We start from the raw sequence: 23364 nt of genomic DNA on the forward strand, positions 1-23364 counted from the left end.
CGACCGCCTGGCACTACACGTGTAGGCCCTGAGAGCTGAGACGGCTTCACCGAGGGGAGGGGAGCCCCAAGCAGTGGCACAGCACAGGCAAGTGCCCTTTTTACCCCACCACACCACCCCACCTGTGGCCTCCAAAGAAGTGAAACCACAACGCACCAGCGAGCGCTTCGGTGGAGAGAGGAAGGGCTTTCGCTTCGACGGCGTCCTCGAGGTCAGTCATCTCCCGGCAAATCATTGTTGGCTGGTTCTTGTGGTTTCCTTTTCTGGCGTTCTTGGGTAGTAGCTTTAGGTTTTAGATGATCGTATCTGTGGAGAAATAGCCACTCTTTTCTGGGTTCCTCAACGTTCCTCTTCTGGCCACTCTTTGTTTCTTCTTTCTGGCGATACCGGCATTTTTGGTTCATATGTGAGGAGGAAAGAACATGGAACGTAGCATGCTGAAAATAGATGTGTTTTCTGTCGGTTTAAAACAACCCCAATCTGCACTACATTCATATGGTATGGATACTTCGACACAAAGTAACACAATAGTGAGCAGCACATGTGTTTTCCTCTGTTTCTTTTGTTTCGATAGAAAGAAGATTTTCCTCTCTTTCTGCTTGCTGCACTTCACAAGATCCTCTTCTTTCAGTTCAAAAGTTCATATCATTACTTGAATCTACAGATTTATTCTTTAAAAAAAAACTGTCCTCCCTTTTCTTCAAAAGAGTACAGTGTAAAAAAGATCACACTTCTTTTAACAAGTGTAAAAAAGATCTCAAACAAATCCTACACGTCAGTCAATATGCCATTTTTACACTCCCACCATCGCATAAAGATTAATATTAATTCCACCTAGCCAACAAGCTAGTGATCAAAATATGAAACTTTTCTGTTTCCGCGCATTTCGCTTCACAAGATAATACAGTTTTGTCCTGTTTTGAAGCTGATACAATGTTCTGAACTTACATGTTTACATGGATGCTATTCTTCGTTGATCATATATATATATATTTGATTGATCTTCCATATACATCAGCTAGCATCTATTAAGTCTACCCTGTTTTTGCGACTGCTAGGAGTTCGCCATGGGGAGCTTGATTGACGAAGCAGAAACTGGGGAGCAGCCACTGGACCCGAAGCCATTGCACTCACTGGCGCCGATGTTCCCTACCCCTCCCGGGTATGATGTGGCAATATCTGACCCACCATTCTTCTACATCACACCAATACAGCAACACCCTGGGCCGGCTGCAGCTTCATTTGCTGGGCCGCCACCACAGCAACACCCTGGGCCAGCTCCAGCTTCATCTGCTGGGCCGTCACCAGGGCCAGGGTCCGCAGTTCCTCTCAAGGCCACACCAATCTCGGCAGCATTTCCCGCGCGGCGACCCAAAGAGGAACTGTCGGATGAAGACTACACTCCTGCTTCCGAGAAGAGGAAACCATCTTCATCTTCACCCAAGAGGACAGCCAAGAAGGTTCGGCAGGCTGGAGACTCCACTGCAGCCAACACCAAGCAGAGACCGATCAGGAGGAGCCTCAGCAAGGAGCTCGCCGGCTGGCCCTCCACATCGGACAACCCAAGGGAGGCGGTGGAAGCGACCATGGCCATGTTCGACTCGCTCCGGCGCCGGACGCTGCAGCTGGATGAGAAGGAGGGCTTGGGCAGGCGCGCCGACCTCAAGGCCAGTGTTCTCATGAACCAGAACAACCTGAAGATCAACAGCCTCAAGACGATAGGCCCCGTCCCGGGCGTCGAAATCGGAGACATCTTCTTCTACAGGATTGAGATGTGCATCGTGGGGTTGCATGCGCCATCCATGGCCGGCATCGACTACCTGTCGGCTAAGCTTGCCGGGAGGGACGAGAGCCTGGCCGTGAGCATCATCTCGTCCGGCGGATACGAGAACGTCGAGGATGAGACCGACACCCTGGTGTACACGGGCCAAGGAGGCAACAGCCGGCGCAAGGACAAGGAGAAGCACGACCAGAAGCTGGAGAAAGGAAACCTTGCTCTCAGCAACAGCGCCAGCAAGAAGAACCAGATCAGGGTGGTGCGCAGTGCGCGGGACCCTTTCTCCATCACAGCAGGCAAGGTTTACATCTACGATGGGGTGTATCGCATCGAGGACTCCTGGATGGACACGGCCAAGAGCGGGTTCAGCGTGTTCAAGTACAGGCTGAGGAGGGAGCCGGGGCAGCCTGACGGATTTTCAGTCTGGAAGATGACAGACAAGTGGAAGGCGAACCGTGCCACAAGAGAGAATGCCATGGTGCTGGATCTATCATCAGGGGCTGAGATCCTGCCTGTGTGCCTTGTCAACGAAGTCGACGGCGAAAGGGGGCCGAGCCACTTCAAGTATGTCACCGGAGTGAAGCACTCGAGACCTCTTAGTAGGAACAGGCCATTGCACCACTGTGAGTGCACTAGTGTGTGCATGCCAGGTGACCCCAATTGTTCGTGCGCGCGGCAGAATGGCGGCGATCTTCCCTACAACTTAGACGGGGTGCTCGCGAGGCATGTTCCGATGCTTTACGAGTGCTCTCGTGACTGCCATTGTACCAAGGACTGTCGAAACAGGGTTGCACAGAGAGGTGTTCAGCTCAACTTCGAGGTTTTCAGGACCAGAGACCGTGGATGGGGCCTCCGATCATGGGACCCGATCCGTGCCGGCGCATTCGTTTGCGAGTACGCCGGTCAAGTCATGGACGAAACCAACATGAGCATGGATGTCCAGGAGGACGAGTACACCTTTCGCACAACATGTCCAAATGACAAGGCTGTAAGATGGAACCTGGGTGCAGAGTTGCTTGAGGAAAAAGGTGCAGATGATGCCACAGCTGAGAGGTTTAAGAGACTTCCTGTCGTCATAAGTGCAAAGGATGCTGGCAACGTTGCTCGTTTCATCAACCATAGCTGCTCCCCGAATCTACTCTGGCAGGCTGTGCAATATGACCATACCGATAACAGTTATCCGCATATCATGTTCTTCGCCATGAAACATATCCCTCCCATGACTGAGCTGACATATGATTATGGCATAAGAGGGGCTCCTCCGGGCATCAAGGGGAAATCTCCCCTGGCTTGCAAGCTCAGGCCATGCTTATGTGGATCTGCAAACTGTCGAGGTTCTTTCTGACACAAATTATGCTGGGCGTAAACAAGGTAACTAAACAGATGTCATTATCTCTGTTCCTTCTAGGTTTCCCGGTCATGTTTAACAAGTAGTACGTGTTTTGTCACACGACATGTATTGTCATTACTCGTCACTTGATGTTGATGGATTTATTAGTCGTGTCTTTGCTAGAGAAGAACGTATCCTACACACTACTCCATTTTTTTTAGAAAAGGAGGATGACCCCCGGCCTCTGCATCTGGGCGATGCATACGGCCACTTTATTAATTATTCTCATAAAACCTTACAAAGTCATACAACAGTAAGACTAAAGCTGCCGTTTAAGCAACAAACTGTCGCTACACCTATCCAGTTGATGAAGGGGCGCAGATAGCCTGGGCCTAATACCAAACACACATCGCAACCAAGCCTAACATCTAAGACCTGAAACCCCAACCTAGCCACTTGCCGGGTCTAGGGCACACACTGGTCCGGCGTGCTCTCAGAGGCCGCCGCCGCCAACTGCCACCGCTCCATCTTCAGAACTGTACTGATGCATCAACCTTGCTCGGTCAAGCTATCGTCGACGCCACCACGGCGCCCAACGGCACTTCCTCCCTGCGCGCAAACAGCTGAGCACGTCGCGGTCGCCACTGATACACCTCAGCGGCATGCTGCTAAGTACCACCAACCGACACAGCTTGAAGTCCTTGGAAGATCTGTCGTGCGTAGCACCTGCCTACCAGGCATGACAAAGCGTAGCACCTGTCGGTCAGGCATGACTTGACATCTCCACCGAAGCTCCATGCAAGATGAAGCCGCTCCACCTCCTGCCTCTGACTTCTAGCGCTGCTCCACAAACGATGCTTCCAAGAGAGAAACGACACCGCAGTGCCGCCATCGTCCGATCTGGAACACCAGATCCTAGGGTTTCCCCCGGAGCAATACGAGTGGGTCGACAGTAGTTACACGACGATATCTTCATCAAGGTAACGGCGTAGAACCCCGCCATCGCCTGCCGTCGGCTCGGTTTTCACCGGCAACCATGTCTCCCCAACTCGCAGCCGGGACTAGATGATGGATCTCGAGATCCGATCACCAAGCTTCTGGCCGGCCACCACCGACGAAGAAGATGACCACCACCACTGGCTACACCGGCCAGAACAGATCTGCCATGGGTGCCGCCAAGCAGTCCACCAGGCCTTCGACGCCGCCGCCGATTTAAAGCCAGATGACATGCCGCCGAAGACCGCATCGCGCCGCCGCCCGATCCAGGCCAGCCGCCGCAGCAGCCACCCGTGGCCCGAGGCAGGGCCGACCGCCGCCGCCGTCGAAGCCAACGCCGTCGCTTCTAGATCGGCCGCACCTCCACGCACGTTGGGGGCCCGCCACTCCTGAGACGCGGGAGGGAGGAAGAGCCCCCGCCACCGCCGTCGGCCTCCGGGCGCAAGCCGGCGGCGTCCTCCGGCGGCGGCGGGAGGAGGAAGGAAGATGGGCTAGGCCCCGGCGGCGGCTAGGGTTGGGGGCCACCCGAGTCGCCCGAGCGGGGGGCGACGCGGGCGTCAAAGATGGATCTCCTCCATAGTAGACAACGTAACTATCTGTCTCCAATCTGTGCCTTGGCCGCCAAATTGATGCTGATATTGTTCTCCTTTTCAGGTTATTAAGCTGCTGTATGTGTATGGTAGGAGTACATCGCGGCTGGGCGGTCCAGCGGAGTAGCCAGCGTCTCTGTATTTTGGACAAGGGAGCATTCAGAGTAGGCAGCCGTCCTCTGTAGTATTTTGTATGCCGGTGGTGGCCAAGAGTGTCTGGTGGCTTTTGTGATGCAAAATCGTGTGTAGTACATGTTGCATATGCAGGCGTGTCATGTGCAAATCATGCAGCAGCTGTCATCTATAAGACATGAACCATCTAGTATCATGTGTTCTTACTTACTGTTATATTACTGCTGCTGCTTTTACTCTCTGAGCTGCTTCTGTGAATGCAAGAAAGTGAAGGACCTTGTTTGGTTTGGTATTCTTGATGTCCTCTGTAGAAGAAGCATGCCAAGTTTGATCAGATTTTTGTAAAATCTATGCTCTTGCGGAGCAAAAAACTTCAAAAAATGTTCACATGTCTGTAGTATTTTGTATGCCGGTGGTGGCCAAGAGTGTCTGGTGGCTTTTGTGATGCAAAATCGTGTGTAGTACATGTTGCATATGCAGGCGTGTCATGTGCAAATCATGCAGCAGCTGTCATCTATAAGACATGAACCATCTAGTATCATGTGTTCTTACTTACTGTTATATTACTGCTGCTGCTTTTACTCTCTGAGCTGCTTCTGTGAATGCAAGAAAGTGAAGGACCTTGTTTGGTTTGGTATTCTTGATGTCCTCTGTAGAAGAAGCATGCCAAGTTTGATCAGATTTTTGTAAAATCTATGCTCTTGCGGAGCAAAAAACTTCAAAAAATGTTCACATGTCTGAGCCCAGGTTCGAACTGGGGACCTTTAGTGTGTGAGACTAACGTGATAACCAACTACACCACCCAGACCTTTGTGACAGGAATCTTAAAATCTGTTTATTTTATAGATTCTTACTCTGATGGAATAAAGGTATCTGCACCGACAAATCAAAAGGTAGTGTCATCAATAATCAATCTAGAGCCTAAGCAACCCCTTGATAAAATACGGGATTAATAATGGCTCAGAGGATGCGTCGATGCAAACGAGCCCGTCCGATTCCTTCCAGCCTCAACACGTGCACGCGAAAAGGGTTTGTTGACGCACGCGATGCAAGTAAAGAAATGCACTTGCACCAGAAGCGATCCGATTGCGCTTTTGTCCCCCTTCTATTCTTTTTCCTCCGGACCGTCGGTATCTACGAACACGACGCTTCAAATAAATCCAAGCACACTCTTCTCTCGGACACGTCTTTAAATTGCTAGGAAAACTCCGCGCAAAGGAGGCTAAAACACACAGAGAAAACCAAATCAAGTATACAAAACAAGCATAAACATAGCACGCGCTAGGTGCATGGTGAGAGCATCGCTAGCCGATCTCATAAAACCCTTTAGGCCGTGTATGCATTATCGTTTTCATTTCAAATACACTTGTAAATAATACAAGCCTTCGCCCGTCGTTTTCGTTTCCGCCTGAAAACTGCACTCGGCCGGTAAATTACACCCGTATAGAAAATAAACCCGCATTTCAATACATCCATTCCAAGCGCAGCCTTAGAGGAGCTAAATAAGGAGCTAAATGTACCTAACCGAACTGTTGGACGTTCAGAGAAGCAAAATTTTAAGGACACCCCAAAAGGCAGCACAAACTCCTATTTTTTTACTCAACCTGCGCCACTTCTCATGATAATTTCGGCCACTCTCACTTTTATTTGAGGCGCCACCTCTTCCTGCCACCGCCGTTGCCGCCACCACATCCATCGATTCCGGCCGGAATAGAACTGGAAGGCGACTTCGCTACCCCGTCGTCCGCTGCCGCCAACCGCACCAAGAAAGAGGTTGGGGACGAAGAACATGTTGCGGACTGCCGCCCCGTCGATGAAGCGGGCATCAAGGCCCCAAACGGTCGTGACGATGCTCGGTCACCCTCGCGCTGGTCCGGTCGGCGGCAAGCGGGCGAGGAAGCCAACGAAGGCGATGAAGACGCTTACCAGCCGAGGACCATGGCCGCCAAGAGCTCGATGATTTTCCGAAGGGGTAAAAAATTTGCCTTTTATTTTTTGGCCGGCACATTGATGAATGTTTGCGGCTGTGGGGTTTATGAGCTTGCTGTTGTTGATTGTAGTGTGGAGGAGGAGGCTTCATGTCTCAACTGCATCTGTCACACATCCAAGGCCTCGGCGATCTAGATTATGATAGTGCTAGGTATGCTAAAAAAAGAAGATACCAAGGAGAACGATGATCCCGATGTGGAGGAGGTTGAATATCATGTGTATAGTCAAGCAAGCAACAAGAAATCGAGGACACACAACTTTCCCAAGACGAAGAAATTGCTTTGTGACATGCTTGGATGAATGTGTCGCTTGATGCATCGGTTGGGACGGATGAAACCACTGAGAGATTTTGGAGTAATATTCAAGACTATTAATGCACACTGTGACCATCCCATCCAACAACACTCAAGGCTCTCTTGGGTAGCATTGGTGCAACCAATGGTCCGGTTGTATTAATCAAGTCAACCATGCACCACCGAGTGGCTGCAAATCATGGAGTATGACCTATAGTCCAAGCTCTATACAAGCAACACAATGATGACCCATGAGTATAGGGGGTGCAATAGTCTTCGAGGGTAGTATTTCACCCAAATTTATTGATTCGACATAAAGGGAGCCAAAGAATATTTATAAGACTTAGCAGTTGAGTTTTCAATTCAACCACACCTGAGAAGTCACTTCCTTGCAGCAATTTATTAGTAGCACGGTAATATGATAGCAGAGATAGCCATAGTAGCAAAGCAACATCAACAATAACACTAGTAGTAACTTGAGCAAAGACAATAATATTAAAATGTCACAACATTATGTAACTGTCACAACATAGAGCAATGTATAATAGCTCCAATTCATCGATCATATGTAGGTATATATTCTGTATATAGTCATATGTGCTTGCGATAAGAACTTATATGACATCTTTTGTCCTAACCTCATGTGGCAGCGGTGTCCTAATGAAAACTAAGGGTAATTAATGCGATCATTTTAATAGAGAATCAGAACAAATCTTTAGCATATAGTGAATACATGAACTCATCAAATTACAGTCGTTCCCGGGGAGAATCCCAATTATCGTCACATTGGGGTCTATGATACGTCCATTTTGCATTATGGACTGTTATTTCATATTATGATACAATTTTATGCCTTTTCTCTCTTATTTGCAAGTTTCATATGAAGAGTGAGACTGCCGGCGGCTGAAATTCTGGACCGGAAAGGGCTACATCAGAGGCATTTTTCTGAACATCTCCAAATGAGCTGAAAATTGATGGAGAATTACTTTGAAATGTATTAAAATTATTGGCGAAAGAATTATCAGAAGGGGACCCACCAGGAGGCGACAAGCCTAGGGGCGTGATATGTCTCCAACGTATCTATAATTTTCTATTGTTCCATGCTATTATATTATCTATTTTGGATGCTTTATATGCATTAATATGCTATTTTATATTATTTTTGGGACTAACCTATTAACCTAGAGCCCAGTGCCAGTTTCTGTTTTTTCCTTGTTTTTGAGCATCGTGGAAAAGGAATACTAAACAGATTTCAAACGGAATAAAACTTCACGATGATTTTTCTTGGACCAGAAGACACCGAGGGGACTTGGAGTGCAAGTCAGAAGAGCCACGAGGCTGCGCCCTAGGGTGGGGCGTCCCCCTACCTTGTGGGCCCCTCAGTGACCCCCTGACCTAGCTCTTCCTCCTATATATTCACATATATTTCAGAACCACCCGAAGCATCCACGGAAATACTTTTCCACCGCCGCAACCTTCTTGGGGCCTTTTCCGACATCCTGCCGGAGGGGGATTCGATCACGGAGGGCATCTACATCAATCCTATTGGCATTCCGATGAAGCGTGAGTAGTTTACCGCGGACCAACGGGTCCATAGCTAGTAGCTAGATGGCTTCTTCTCTTTCTTTGATTCTCAATACCATGTTCTCCTCGATGTTCTTGGAGATCTATCCGATGTAATCTTCTTTTGCGGTGTGTTTGTCGAGATCTGATGAATTGTGGATTTACAATCAGCTTATCTATGAATATTAGTTGAACCTTCTCTGAATTCTTATATGCATGATTTGATATCTTTGTATTACTCTTCGAATTATCGGTTTGGTTTGGCCAACTGGATTATTTTCTTGCAATGGAAGAGGGTCTTAGCTTTGGGTTCAATCTTGCATGATTTCACCCAGTGACAAAGTAGGGGTAGCAAGACACGTATTGGATTGTTGCCATCGAGAATAAAAAGATGGGGTTTTCATCATATTGCTTGAGTTTATTCCTCTACATCATGTCATCTTACTTAAGGCATTACTCCGTTCTTTATGAACTTAATACTCTAGATGCATGCTGGATAGCAGTCGATGTGTGGAGTAATAGTAGTAGATGCAGGAAGGAGTCGGTCTACTTGACACGGACGTGATGCCTATATTACATAATCATTGCCTTGGATATCGTCATAACTTTGCGCTTTTCTATCAATTGATCGACAGTAATTTGTTCACCCACCATATTATTTGCCTTCATGAGAGAAGCCTCTAGTGAAACCTATGGCCCCCGGGTCTATTTTCCATCATATTAGTTTCCGATCTACTATTTTGCAATCTTTTATTTTCAGATCTATAAACCAAAAAACCCAAGAATTTCTGGCATCATTGCCGGGGAGATCTACGTCAAGCCTACCAAGTACCCATCATAAACTCTCATCTCTTGCATTACATTATTCGTCATTCGTCTCTCTTTTTCTTCACCCCCACTTCAAAAACGTTTTCAGAAAAGTACAAAAAGATTTGCCTTTTTATTCGCCCCTTCTTTCGTTTGCCTTTATGTCTTACTTGGATTGTTTGCTCGTTTGCATGGTATAATTGTGTGTTTATTAAAAATCAGAAACAAAGTTTATGGACCCACTTAAAGTTTTCTACTTGGATCATCTTCGATCCATATGTGCTCGTGCTGAAACGCCAATTAGTTTAGTTGAGGGAAAATCTTTAGATGAGCATGCTCATTTTGTGCGTCACTGTTTGTCTGAAAAAGGGAGACTCTTATGGAATCAAATAAATTGTTTGCTATGTTATGCTTGGAATCTTTGTGAACTTTTTGATTTTACTTGTTGCTCTAAGAACCCTAAAAAACACCTTCCCTACCTATGTGAGTTTAATGATAATGAAATATTATCTTCTTATGAAAAGGGTGTTTATAGTTACTATGATATCGAAACTTATGAAGTTGCTTCTTTGATTGAAAAGTATGATATTACTCTCTACAAGTCTGAAAATTTTGACATACTTAAATATTGCTATGAAAACTATGCTCATAATGCCTATGTTCAGGAATTTATTAAGAGAATGACCGTTGCTTTGGAAGAAAATAATGATATGCACGAATCTAGAGATAATTATGATTCCGTTGATTTGATTGAAATATCCCTTGATGAACATGATGCTTGCTATTCTTGTGGCGATGATGCCAATATTTATGGAGATGAATTTGCTATAGTTCCTTATGTTAAACATGAGATCATTGCTATTGCACCCATACTTGATAGTTTCTGTAATCAAAAGCATGATTGCAATGATGTTATTATAAATTCTGTTAATGTCAATTGTGCTAATAATATGCAAAACCCTAAGCTTGGGGATGCTAGTTTTGCTATGTCCACTACTTATTACAATGATCATGATTGGAGTGATAATGCTTCTTATGATCTTGAAAATTTATTTAAGCCTCATGATAATAATGTTTGCAATAATATTGAAAGTAGGTTTGGAAGAGTGTCAACTTTAGGAAATAATAATCCCGCTACTTTGGAGTTTGATCAATCTTATGATTTTTTTATGAAAGTGGGCTTGGAGAAGTAATGACTTTATTCTATGTTAATCCCACTATTTTGGAAGAGTGTCAACTTTGCATGCATGTGGATCATGTTGAAAATATTTTATGTGATAGTTATATTGTTGAATTTGATTATGATCCTACATGTAATTATTATGAGAGAGGAAAATATGGTCTCAGAAATTTTCATGTTACTAAATTACCTCTCGTAATGTTGAGATTGCTATTGTTTCTTTCTTCTTCCATGCATATGCTAGTTTTTGCTTGCCTTGATAATTTGTTTGCTTATAAAATGCTTATGCATAGGAAGTATGTTAGACTTAGATGTGTTTGTCATGTGGTGATGCTCTCTTTGTGCTTCAATTTCTGTCTTTCGTATGAGCATCATCGAATTATCAATGCCTAGCTAAAAGGCTTTAAAGAAAAGCGCTTGTTGGGAGATAGCCCAATATTTTTCTTTTCTGTTTTATGAATAAATAATTCATATAGGCTTTGTTTACATGTGTTTTAGTTAGTGTTTGTGCCAATTAATACCTTTGGGATGGCTTACGGTGATAGTTGATTTGATCTTGCTGAAAAATAGAAAATTTTGCGTCCAGGAAAATAATTCTCATTTTTTACAGAGGCGTGCTTTTGATATGATTCTTTTTGCACAAGATTGGTATACAAATTGCCTAGGTTGTCTTAATTTTAAGAATTTTTGGAGTTACAGAAGTATTCTAGAGTTACAGATTACTACAGACTGTTCTGTTTTTGACAGATTCTGTTTTCTATGTGTTGTTTGCTTATTTTGATGAATCTATGGGTTGTATCGGGGGGTATGAACCATGGAAAAGTTGAAATATAGTAGATATTATACCAATATAAATAAAGAATGAGTTCACAACAGTACCAAAAGTAGTGATTTATTTTCTTATACTAACGGATCTTATGAGATTTTCTGTTGAGTTTTGTGTTGTGAAGTTTTCAAGTTTTGGGTAAAAGATTTGATAGACTATGGAATAAGGAGTGGCAAGAGCCTAAGCTTGGGGATTCCCAAGGCACCCCAAGGTAATATGGAAGGACAACTAAGAGCCTAAGCTTGGGGATGCCCCGGATGGCATCCCCTCTTTCGTCTTCGTCTATTGGTAAATTTACTTGAGGCTATATTTTTATTCACCACATGATATGTGTTTTCCTTGGAGCGTCTTGTATGATATGAGTCTTTACTTTTTAGTTTGCCACAATCATCCTTGCTGCACACACCTTTTGATAGGGACACGCATGAAACGTGATTTATTAGAATACTTTATGTGCTTCACTTATATCTTTTGAGCTAGACAATTTTGCTCTAGTGCTTCACTTATATCTTTTTAGAGCACGGTGGTGCTTTATTTTGTAGAAATTATTAAACTCTCATACTTCACATATATTATTTTGAGAGTCTCTCTAAACAGCATGGTATTTTCCTTTGGTTGTGAATTTAGTCCTAATATGATGGGCATCCAAGAGGGATATAATAAAAACCTTCATATAAAGTGCATTGAATACTATGAGAAGTTTGATTCCTTATGTTGAGTATATGATTATTAGGAAGTATAGGATGGACTAGGATTTGGTCTTGCCTTGTCTTGTACTCCAAGTTGATCATTGTACTCTTATATATATTCCCACGAGGCTCAAGCAATACAACGAACAATTCCACCAATCCTCTCTCTCCCTTCTAACATTGTATCAGCCTAACCGGTCCAAACCCTAGTCGTCGCCTGCCGCTTCCGCCCCGCACGCCGCCCCTGGGGTGGTCGGCCTCCATGACCGCCGCCGGAGACCGCGCCGCCCATACCTAGGGTTCGTCCGTCGACCGCGTTGATCGGCTGCCCTAGAGTGTCTTTTTTCCGATCAATTGTTCTAGGTTTTTCTCTCTCGCCGGTCGTTTGGTCGGTGTTACTTTTTGGTTTTTCGATCTATGATCGGTTTGCGTCGCCCGCCGCCATTCATCGTCTACAACTTGTGTACTTCATCAGCATCTTCATCAACTCCGACGGGATCCGGTTGCCACAGGGCGCCTCTGCTTCTCACATGTCGCGTGTCCTGTACGCTGGTACGGCAGTCGCCCGCACAGTCCTGCGTTGCCCTGTTGTTGTGGCCACGTGGCCCGCGACCACTCATGGTCTCGCGCGGGCGTGTTTGGCGGCTGGAGCAATCCCGTTGGTGCCCATCGATGCACACCACGTTCCATGCAGCTTGCGTGTACATGGCTGGTCGTGCACGTTCCACCATTCCACGTGTGGCTGCTCTTGTGCATCTGCGTTCGATCGGCCTCCTTGTACATCGTCATGTCCGCTCGATTGCGCGCTTCTGCATCGTCCGGCCGCTCGGACGGGTGCCTCATCTGTCGCGCCTTCCATCTGATCAATTGCATGTGCGCGTCTCTGCCGGATTCAGTGAAGATAATCATCGAGTATATACGTTTCTTCGCCGATCGAGCAACGGGCTGCCGTTCGTCACCCCGTCGGGCCGCACTGCCTTTGCCCCATGGTTCTCCCTTGGCTGCACCGATGCGCGCCGCCGTTGTGTCGCTCCTTCGGGCCGTAACACCGCGGCACGTGGTCTCAGCTGTCGCCCTGAGACCGTCCCCGTTGTTACACCCACCCGCGTGGTGCCGCTACGTTGCCCCTTCGGGGCGTAGTGCTTCAGCCCGCGGTCAACCGCCGCCCCGAGGCCGTCCGCTCCAGGCCGCCCCGAGGCTACACCGACCCTCGCGCTGCCACTCCGTCGCCCCGTCGGGCCATAGAGAGCGTGGTACGCAGTCCCTGCAACCGCCCTGGGGTCTTCCCCGCCATCGCCCCGACCCGCGCGCTGCCGCTGCGTCGCCCCTTCGGGCCGTAGCGTCGACTTCTATGTGGTATGCGTTGCGCCGCCTCCCTAGGCGCGAGAACGCCACCATCCGCGTCGGTCCTCATCACGCTGTCGGGTTCTTCCTTGCCTACTTCGAGCACCATCGTCGTGCTTCTAACCTAGACGCAGCCGCCTCCTCAGGCCGCCGCCGTCGCTCTTCTTCCTGGTCCACGACAACTGTTATATCGGCACCGACCGCCCCGACTCGACATCGACCACAGCGTCCCACGCACGGCTACCTCAACAACAGCTACACCACCCTACGCTCTCGGCCACATCAACATCGGTACAAAGGGCTACCGCCTTGCTTGAGCAACCTCATCGGTTTCCACTCCAGCCACGCCTTCCGCAATGCGTCGACCATTACGACTATGGGGGGTGTCCGTCGGCTTGCCTTCGGATTCTTCTCTAGTCTCACCGTCTGTGTCGCTGCCGTTGTGACTGCAGGGAGATGTTGAGTATATGATTATTAGGAAGTATAGGATAGACTAGGGTTTGGTCATGCCTTGTCTTGTACTTCAAGTTGATCATTGTACTCCTATATATATATATGCCCACGAGGCTCAAGCAATACAACGAACAATTCCACGAATCCTCTGTCTCTCTCTCTTCTAACATTTTGAGATATAAAGATGGTGATATTAGAGTCATGGTAGTGAGTAATTGTGGATTGTAGAAATACTTGTGTTAAAGTTTGTGATTCCCGTAGCATGCACGTATGGTGAATCGTTATGTGATGAAGTCGCATCATGATTTATTTATTGATTGTATTCCTTATGAGTGGCGGTCGGGGACGAGCGATGGTCTTTTCCTACCAATCTACCCCCCTAGGAGCAGGCGCATAGTACTTTGTTTCAATGACTAATAGATTTTTGCAATAAGCATGTGAGTTCTTTATGACTAATGTTGAGTCCATGGATTATACGCACTCTCACCCTTCCACAATTGCTAGCCTCTCTAGTACCGCGCAACTTTCGCCAGTGCCATACACCCACCTATTACCTTCCGCAAAACAGTCACCATACCTACCTATTATGGCATTTCCTTAGCCATTCCGAGATATATTGCCATGCAACTTCCACTGTTCCGTTTGACTATGACACGTTCCATCATTGTCATATTGGTTTGCATGATCATGTAGTTGACATAGTATTTGTGGTAAAGCCACCGTTCATACTTATCATACATGTCACTCTTGAGTCATTGCACATCTCGGTACACCGCCGGAGGCATTCATATAGAGTCATATTTTGTTCTAAGTATCGAGTTGTAGTTATTGAGTTGTAAGTAAATAAAAGTGTGATGATCTTCATATTAGAGCATTGTCCTATGTGAGGAAATGATGATGGAAGCTATGATTCCCTCACAACTTGGGATGAGTCTCCGGACTTCATAAAAAAAGCCAAAGAAGCCCATAAAAAAAGGGGCCAAAGAAGCCCACCAAAAAAATGAGAGAAAAGAGAGAAGGGGAAATGTTACTATCCTTTATCCACACTTGTGCTTCAAAGTAGCACCATGATCTTCATGATAGAGAGTCTCCTATGTTGTCACTTTCATATACTAGTGGGAGTTTTTCATTATAGAACTTGGCTTGTATATTCCAGCGATGGGCTTCCTCAAATTGCCCTAGGTCTTCGTGTAGCGACCCGACCTCAAGCGGTCAAATCTCTGTGCATACGTGTCATCCCTGGATCGATAATGCTGACACACACAGTACTTGAAGGATTTATAACAGAGTTCAATCACACACTTATTACATCGAAATGTCTCAAAAGAGAACTTATTACAATAATATGTCTTAAGGCCAACTAAATACGATAACAGCGGAAGCTTCGAAGGTAAATGAGTCCATCAACTCCAACGGCATAGCTGAGTGCACGACAACGACCTAGCGCGCCTTACTCTTCGTCTGAAAAGTCTGCAACATAATACGTTGCAGCCCGAAACGGGTCAGCACATGGAATATGCTGGCAAAATAACACTATAGAGCAATGAACAAGGTAACAGGTAATCCTACATATGGCTGGTGGAGGCTCTATGGTTATCACTTTTGCCTAAAGCCAATTTTCCCCTACTGCAAAGGAATATATTTTATTTAACTAACAAGTTGGTTGATAAACATTGAGAATGGAAACCCCATCTCAATCCCAATTAAACAGTAATTAACAACCCAACAAATTAAGTTAAGAGTGATGAGATCAAATCAATAATTCAAGAACCAGATACTCAAGATGTCCATAACCGGGGACACGGCTAACCATGATTAGTTTGTACACCCTGCAGAGGTTTACACACTTTTCCCCACAAGACTCGATCTCCTCCATTGTATTTCTCGCACTGCATGGTGTTTGAGAAATGGATGACCGAGACACAATCTTTCCGAAGAGGTCCTGAGGGAGTCCTGGACTAAGGGGTCCTCGGGCGTCCGGCATGTTATCCTTTGGGCCGGACTGATGGGTTGTGAAGACATGAAGACTGAAGACCATACTCGTGTCCGGATTGGACTCTCCTTGGCGTGGAAGGCAAGCTTGGCGACCAGCTATGAAGATTCCTTCTTATGTAACCGACTCTATGTAAACCCTAGATCCCCCCGGTGTCTATATAAACCGGAGGGGTTAGTCCGGAAGGGACAGATATACACATTGCCATAGTCATATAGGCTAGACTTCTAGGGTTTAGCCATTACGATCTCGTGGTAGATCAACTCTTGTAATACTCATATTCATCAAGATCAATCAAGCAGGAAGTAGGGTATTACCTCCATAGAGAGGGCCCGAACCTGGGTAAACATCGTGTCCCCCGTCTCCTGTTACCATCGATCCTAGATGCACAGTTCGGGACCCCCTACCCGAGATCCGGCGGTTTTGACACCGACATTGGTGCTTTCATTGAGAGTTCCACTGTGCCGTCGACGAAAGGTTCGATGGCCCCTTCAATCGTCGACAATGACGCTATCCAAGGGGGAACCTTCCTTCCTGGACAGATCTTCGTATTCGGCGGCTTCGTACTGCGGGCCAACTCACTTGGTCATCTGGAGTAGATCGACAGCTACGCCCCTGGCCGTCAGGTCAGATTTGGGAGCTTGAACTATGTTGCGGACATCCGTGGAGACTTGATCTTCAACAGATTCGAGACCGCGGCCACCGCTCCCCTTCACCTCGATGAGCATGGCTTAAACCTATCATCGGGCCCCATCCAGGAGATAGCTCCCGCAACAACTCTGGCCTTAGATCTGGAGCAGATCGAGTCATCCGAAGATGGGACGCTCAACCCCCTCACGAAGGCTGTTGATCCCGCGGCGTTGGAGCCGCACACAGATTTTGCTTCATATGATATCTGCATCAACGGGACCCCGGATTCATCTACGGTGACAAGTTCCGAACCTTGCGAGTCCGCGGATACCGAACTCGATTGGTTATCGATCTTCAAGTTCGGCGCCGCAAACGTCCTCCAACACTCGCCCATGGGCGACGTACTATATTCACTAAAAACCTATCCCTGGCAGGTGACTCACCGCCGAACTATATTCGGTTCGAACTTACGGCGGATGATGGGGAATTTTGCTTCCCACCTGCCACCCACTTCATAGCCACGGTCGAAGACCCAACCAACACGCTGATACGTCTCCGTCGTATCTACTTTTCCAAACACTTTTGCCCTTGTTTTGGACTCTAACTTGCATGATTTGAATGGAACTAACCCGGACTGACGCTGTTTTCAGCAGAATTGCCATGGTGTTATTTATGTGCAGAAACAAAAGTTCTCGGAATGACCTGAAACTCCACGGAACTTATTTTTGGAAAATATTAAAAATACTGGAAGAAGAATCCACGTCAGGGGGCCCACCACCTGTCAACGAGGGTGGGGGGCGCGCCCCCTGCCTCGTGGGCCCCCTGATGCTCCACCGACCTCAACTCCAACTCCATATATTCGTGTTCAGGGAGAAAAAAATCAGAGAAGGATTCATCGCGTTTTACGATACGGAGCCGCCGCCAAGCCCTAAAACCTCTCGGGAGGGCTGATCTGGAGTCCGTTCGGGGCTCCGGAGAGGGGAATCCGTCGCCGTCGTCATCATCAACCATCCCCCATCACCAATTTCATGATGCTCACCGCCGTGCGTGAGTAATTCCATCGTAGGCTTGCTGGACGGTGATGGGTTGGATGAGATTTATCATGTAATCGAGTTAGTTTTGTTAGGGTTTGATCCCTAGTATCCACTATGTTCTAAGATTGATGTTGCTATGACTTTGCTATGCTTAATGCTTGTCACTAGGGCCCGAGTGCCATGATTTCAGATCTGAACCTATTATGTTTTCATGAACATATGTGAGTTCTTGATCCTATCTTGCAAGTCTATAGTCACCTACTATGTGTTATGATCCGGCAACCCCGAAGTGACAATAATCGGGATCACTCCCGGTGATGACCGTAGTTTGAGGAGTTCATGTATTCACTATGTGTTAATGCTTTGGTCCGGTACTCTATTAAGAGGAGGCCTTAAGATCCCTTAGTTTCCATTAGGACCCCGCTGCCACAGGAGGGTAGGACAAAAGATGTCATGCAAGTTCTTTTCCATAAGCACGTATGACTATATTCGGAATACATGCCTACATTACATTGATGAATTGGAGCTAGTTCTGTGTCACCCTATGTTATGACTGTTACATGATGAACCACATCCAGCATAATTCTCCATCACCGATCCAATGCCTACGAGCTTTTCACATATTGTTCTCCGCTTATTTACTTTTCCGTTGCTACTGTTACAATCGCTACAAAACCCAAAAATATTACTTTTGCTACCATTACCGTTACTTCCATATTACTTTGCTACTAAATAATTTGCTGCAGATACTATGTTATCCAGGTGTGGCTGAATTGACAACTCAGTTGCTAATACTTGAGAATATTCTTTGGCTCCCCTTGTGTCGAATCAATAAATTTGGGTTGAATACTCTACCCTCGAAAACTGTTGTGATCCCCTATACTTGTGGGTTATCACACGCCGGACTCCTGCTCCGAAGACATCGATGGTATGGACGACGATGAGGGGCAAGACTAGAACTTACCATCCGTTAGACACGGGACGGCCACTTCCTGGCATGACGTATGTATGGTAGACACACCCAACAACGATCTCGACGATGACAAGGAGGATCCAGTCAAGGATAAACATCCCGGCACACAGTCCGAATACCGGCACCCCAGGCACCGCTCTCGGTCACGTCGCTCAAGAGAAAACAACACTGGCACCGGAGATGATAACACTCCGGACAACAAGGACCCTGATGAGGCAGGATCCGAACAGGAGGAACAAGAAAGCGGGCAAGATAGCCCTGATGAACATGTCATATATGGAGACTCGGAGGATAGTAATTATCCCCCACTCTCCAAGGAAGAGGAGACCCTCGGCAACGAGGATTTCATCGTGCCTGAGGAACCTCTCGAGCAGGAGGGCTTTAAACGCTAGCTAATAGCCACGGCAAGGAGTCTAAGGAAGAAGCAGCTGCAGCTTCAAGCAAGCCAAGATTTGCTCAACGATAGATGGACCGAGGTCCTAGCCGCCGAAGAATACGGCCTTAACGGCCCAGACAAAAGCCATCCCAAGTGCAGGTGGCTCCCTCAACACGATGGCGGAGCGCTAGAGCCCATATCACCATCGAATAATGCGGTAGGTCGACTACAGTTCGGTCCGGATAAAGCAGCAGCCCAAGCAGAACACCATACCACCCCATCCGACCGTAAAAACAAAACAGCTCGGGGGAACACTCGCGACATCAACCAAGACTTGGAGGGTAGAGCAGGACGCACAAGATCGATGTACAGATCACGGAGCTATACCCCGACTGACGATGATGGTCACCTATTCGGACACTACAGAGCCGACCATGCCCGGTCCGAGCACCGTAAACGGAACCCGCCGGAGGTGCTTCGTAGTGTGGCCCAACATAGAGGAGCCACACACCCTCTCTGCTTCACTGACGAAGTAATGGAGCATGAATTTCTAGACGGGTTTAAACCCATTAACATCGAATCATACGATGGAACAACAGATCTCGCAGTATGGATCAAGGATTACCTCCTCCATATTCACATGGCCCGCGGCGACGACCTTCACGCCATTAAATACCTACCTCTCAAACTTAAAGGGCCAGGTTGGTACTGGCAAAACAGTTTGCCAAGAAATTCTATTGGCAACTGGGAATTTGGAAGACGCCTTTCGAGACAACTTCCATGGAACATATGTCCGGCCATTAGATGCCGATGACTTAAGTCACATTGTCCAGGAGCCCGGCGAGTCAGCCAGGGAGCTCTGGACTAGGTTCTTAGTCAAAAAGAACCAAATTGTCGATTGTCCGGACGCAGAAGCCCTCGCGGCCTTCAAACATAGCGTCCGGGATGAATGGCTAGCTCGTCACCTCGGCCAGGAAGGACCCAAATCCATGACAGCCCTTACCGCTCTAATGACTCGGTTTTGTGCGGGAGAAGACAAGTGGCTCGCTCGTAAAAGCAACAATGCCAGCGACCCGGGCACTTCCGATATACGAGACGGCAATGGTAAGCCACGATGAACCGAACACAACAGTCACAATAATACTGAAAGATTACGCGACACAGCGGTGAACGCCGGATTTCACAATCCGAAGCCCGGTCAACGGAAGAAGCCACTAAAGGCAAACCAGGATGGACCATCCACCCTTGACAGGATATTGGACCGACCTTGTCAGATTCACGGTCACCTTGATAAGCCAGCTAATCATACCAACAGAAACTGTTGGGTCCTCAAGCAGGCAGGTAAGCTTAACGCCGATCACAAGGGGATCGGAGGAGGCCACCAGGCGATAAAGACGACGGATCGGCTCGCCAGCCGAACACCAGGGGCCAGAAACAATTTCCCTCTGAAGTTCGACCACTCCCGGAACGGAAATAGCAGTTCGGCTTCCGCCACCCACCTACTGTACTGGCAAAATTTACACCACGCGTACATCACTATGCGCTCAAGATACCATGGGCATCGGCGGAAGCAGACCACGGACAACCCTACAAGCATTCCCGTAACGTTTTTTATCTGTTTTCCTTATTTATTCTGTATCATCTCTTGAGAACAGGTGACCAACAGGACATCATCTACAACAGACTCTATCGGAGTTCGGATCCGTACACTCACCTAAGGGGCTACTTCCGTTAAGGATTCCCCTCCCCGAGGACGGGCGGCGCAGACGTGCAACGGGAGGTCCAAAATAACCTTTTGTAGACCGCACTCTTTATTTCGAGCCTGTACTATGCCCTTTTTCCTCTGATCCCGACCCCGAGCATGTCAAATAGCCGGGTTTGTGGTTTCCTTTTATATATATATATATACACACACACACACACACACAAATTTATCATTGGCATATTGCTCCGCTCCCAGTAAACCTCACCCGAACTAATTTTCGATACTCTTTCAACAATGAGTACGGCCTTAACGGCTGCTTTACAAATGCACCTCGGCATAACCTGCCAGGGGCTCGGTATTGGAACAAACGAGTTGCCAGCAAAAGTCCGAACAACTCTACAGCGTACTTCGGCATCGCAAGTTTGGCCTTATATGCATCAGCTCCGAATCATTGTCTTGGGTCAATAGTTGGGTTGCCCGGCTCCTGTGCTTGCTACCCTACGTTCCACTCTATCGGCTAGGGTAGTAAAGGGAGAACTACTGTGATTGTGCCCTGGCCTAAACCGGATGAGCACCTCAGTAGAGAAAGCCGAAAACTGACTGTCATGATGCGGCGAGAGCTGGTCAACCACTTGACGACTTATTGGAATCTTTAGCAATTCTCCGTGTAACACGAGGGATCTTTTTCAGATCAGATATGTAAGGCACCATACGCCGCATACATACCAGGGGCTATGTCGTAGCCCCACCATAAAACTCCTATGGCTAAGTGAAAGTGTTAACGCCTTATAGTCCGATTGCCTGGTTCGCCACATTATCACCTCCTTCATCGACCAAGACGTTGGATAAAGAGTGATTAAATGTTTTTCCGGACACCCCCGTACTTCCTACGAGGGGGCTAAAGCCGACGACTGGAAAACTTCCAGCTTATATTAAAACGGCCGCACAGGAGGAATTCAAGCTTTCGAGCAAAACATAAATAGATTAACTATAAAATTGTCTTTTACAATCATCATACACCTCACTCGAACATTATGTCTTTCGAGCATTGACCCTCTATCAAGCGGGCGGCCTCCAGGACGTCTTCAAAATAATGCTCCGGTTCCGGACAGTCCTTGCCTTTGGGCGGACCCTTCATCGCGACGTCGATGGCCTTCATCTTTCCCCAGAATGTCTTGACTCGGGCAAAGGCCATCCGTGCACCTTCAATGCATGCCGATTGCTTCGCAGCATCGATTCGCGGCACCGCATCGACAAGCTTCTGCACCAAACCAAAATAGCTATTCAGCGCAGGCTCGGTTGGCCACAGCCAGATTATGACATCCTTCATGGCAGCGCCAGATACCCTATGAAGTTCGGCCCATTGGGACATCTGTTCATTGAGCAACAGAGGGCGCTTTGACACGCCAAACTGCGACAAAAAAAGCTTCTCCGTTGCATATCCATCTCGCGCTTGGTAATACCGCGCTGCATCAGAAGAACTCTTCGGCAAGTCCAAATACTCGTCCGGAGAACTCCACACTTGGTTAAGCTGAGCATAGTCTGGGTCACCAAACTTAGTTTGCAGCAGAAAAGGCTTCCCAGCCACAATCTCCTTCGCCTGCCGAACTTCCTCACGGATTGCTCTGGATTCTGATCGCGCTTCTCTCGCCTCCTGTTGGGCCTTGTCCAGTTCAGCCGTCAAGGCTTTCTTCTCCTTCTCAAGAAATTTGCAGCAGCCAGTAGCATTCTCCAGCTCGAGTGTCATCGTGGATATCTTCTCCTCGCCTTGGCACCGCGCAGCTTGTTCGGCCATTAATTCAGCCAATGCCTTTTCAGCAGCAGCATTGCTACAACGGGTCTGCTCCTTAGCCCGAGCCAGCTCCGCCCGAAGAGCTTCCATGGCGGCAGCACCATCTGCATTCATGCACATTTCATATAAGACTCTTTTCAGCGTCAAGCACATTGGTGTAAAAAAATGCTCGAAATATATACCTTGCGAGTCGTCAAGACGCCTGTTGATCAATGCAATGTCATCCTCCGCAATATCCAGCTTTCACTACAGTTCGGCCACTTCCGTATTTCGGGCAGCCACATGAGGGGAGGCAGCCTGTATTCAAAGTTAAATCAAGGTTAGTACCTGAGCATATCTTTTTTGATCCTCCGATCGCTTCCTTCGGAAGGCAATCCGAGCCTTAGGGGCTACTGCATATACAACAGGTGCATTCTGTCAATAAAATTCAATTGGTAAAATTACATCACAAACCTCAAAACCTCTTAGAAGGCTCGTGAAGGCCTCATTCAATCCGCTCTTCGCGGATATAACCTTTTCGACCACTGTAACCATCAAGGCATGGTGCTCCTCTGAAATGGACGCTTGTCGCAGCATGTCCGTCAGCATTTCCGGCGCTCCGGGGTCTTCGGAAACCACCACCGAAGTACGGCATTCCTTTGAAGGAATCCGCTTACTCGCCTCTAGAATCGTCTCCGGCTGTAAACCGGACAGTTCGGGGTCGTCATTCTTGATTCCCGGACCCTGAGTGACAGAGGCACCGCCTTCGGGTAACACCTTCTTCATTTCCTGCACCGCTTGACGATCGGGAGGAGCATTTCGGGACGATACCTCGGTATCATCCCCCCTGTTGGGCGAGGAGGCCGGAGAAGGTGTGTCACTCTCCATCATCTCCGGAAGGAGGTCTCCCGAG

The 23364-nt window shown here is 47.5% G+C and overlaps 1 protein-coding gene and 1 non-coding gene across 2 annotated transcripts; one reads left to right on the plus strand and one right to left on the minus strand.

The window, feature by feature from the left end:
* Nucleotides 1-74: 74 nt before the first annotated feature.
* On the plus strand, nt 75-10719 carry LOC109769949 (histone-lysine N-methyltransferase, H3 lysine-9 specific SUVH1-like). Its single transcript, XM_073500158.1, has 9 exons — nt 75-211; nt 1059-3111; nt 4787-4857; nt 4961-5007; nt 5564-5572; nt 6478-6797; nt 8539-8670; nt 9700-9821; nt 10002-10719. The coding sequence occupies exons 2-9, from the start codon at nt 1068-1070 to the stop codon at nt 10668-10670; spliced, it is 3414 nt and encodes a 1137-aa protein (XP_073356259.1). The 5' UTR covers nt 75-211; nt 1059-1067; the 3' UTR covers nt 10671-10719.
* Nucleotides 5560-5633, minus strand: TRNAV-CAC (transfer RNA valine (anticodon CAC)). Its single transcript has one exon. It is a non-coding gene; the product is annotated as a tRNA-Val (tRNA).
* Nucleotides 10720-23364: the final 12645 nt, after the last annotated feature.

The sequence above is a fragment of the Aegilops tauschii genome, chromosome 5 (assembly GCF_002575655.3).
Source record: "Aegilops tauschii subsp. strangulata cultivar AL8/78 chromosome 5, Aet v6.0, whole genome shotgun sequence".
Taxonomy (NCBI): domain Eukaryota; kingdom Viridiplantae; phylum Streptophyta; class Magnoliopsida; order Poales; family Poaceae; genus Aegilops; species Aegilops tauschii.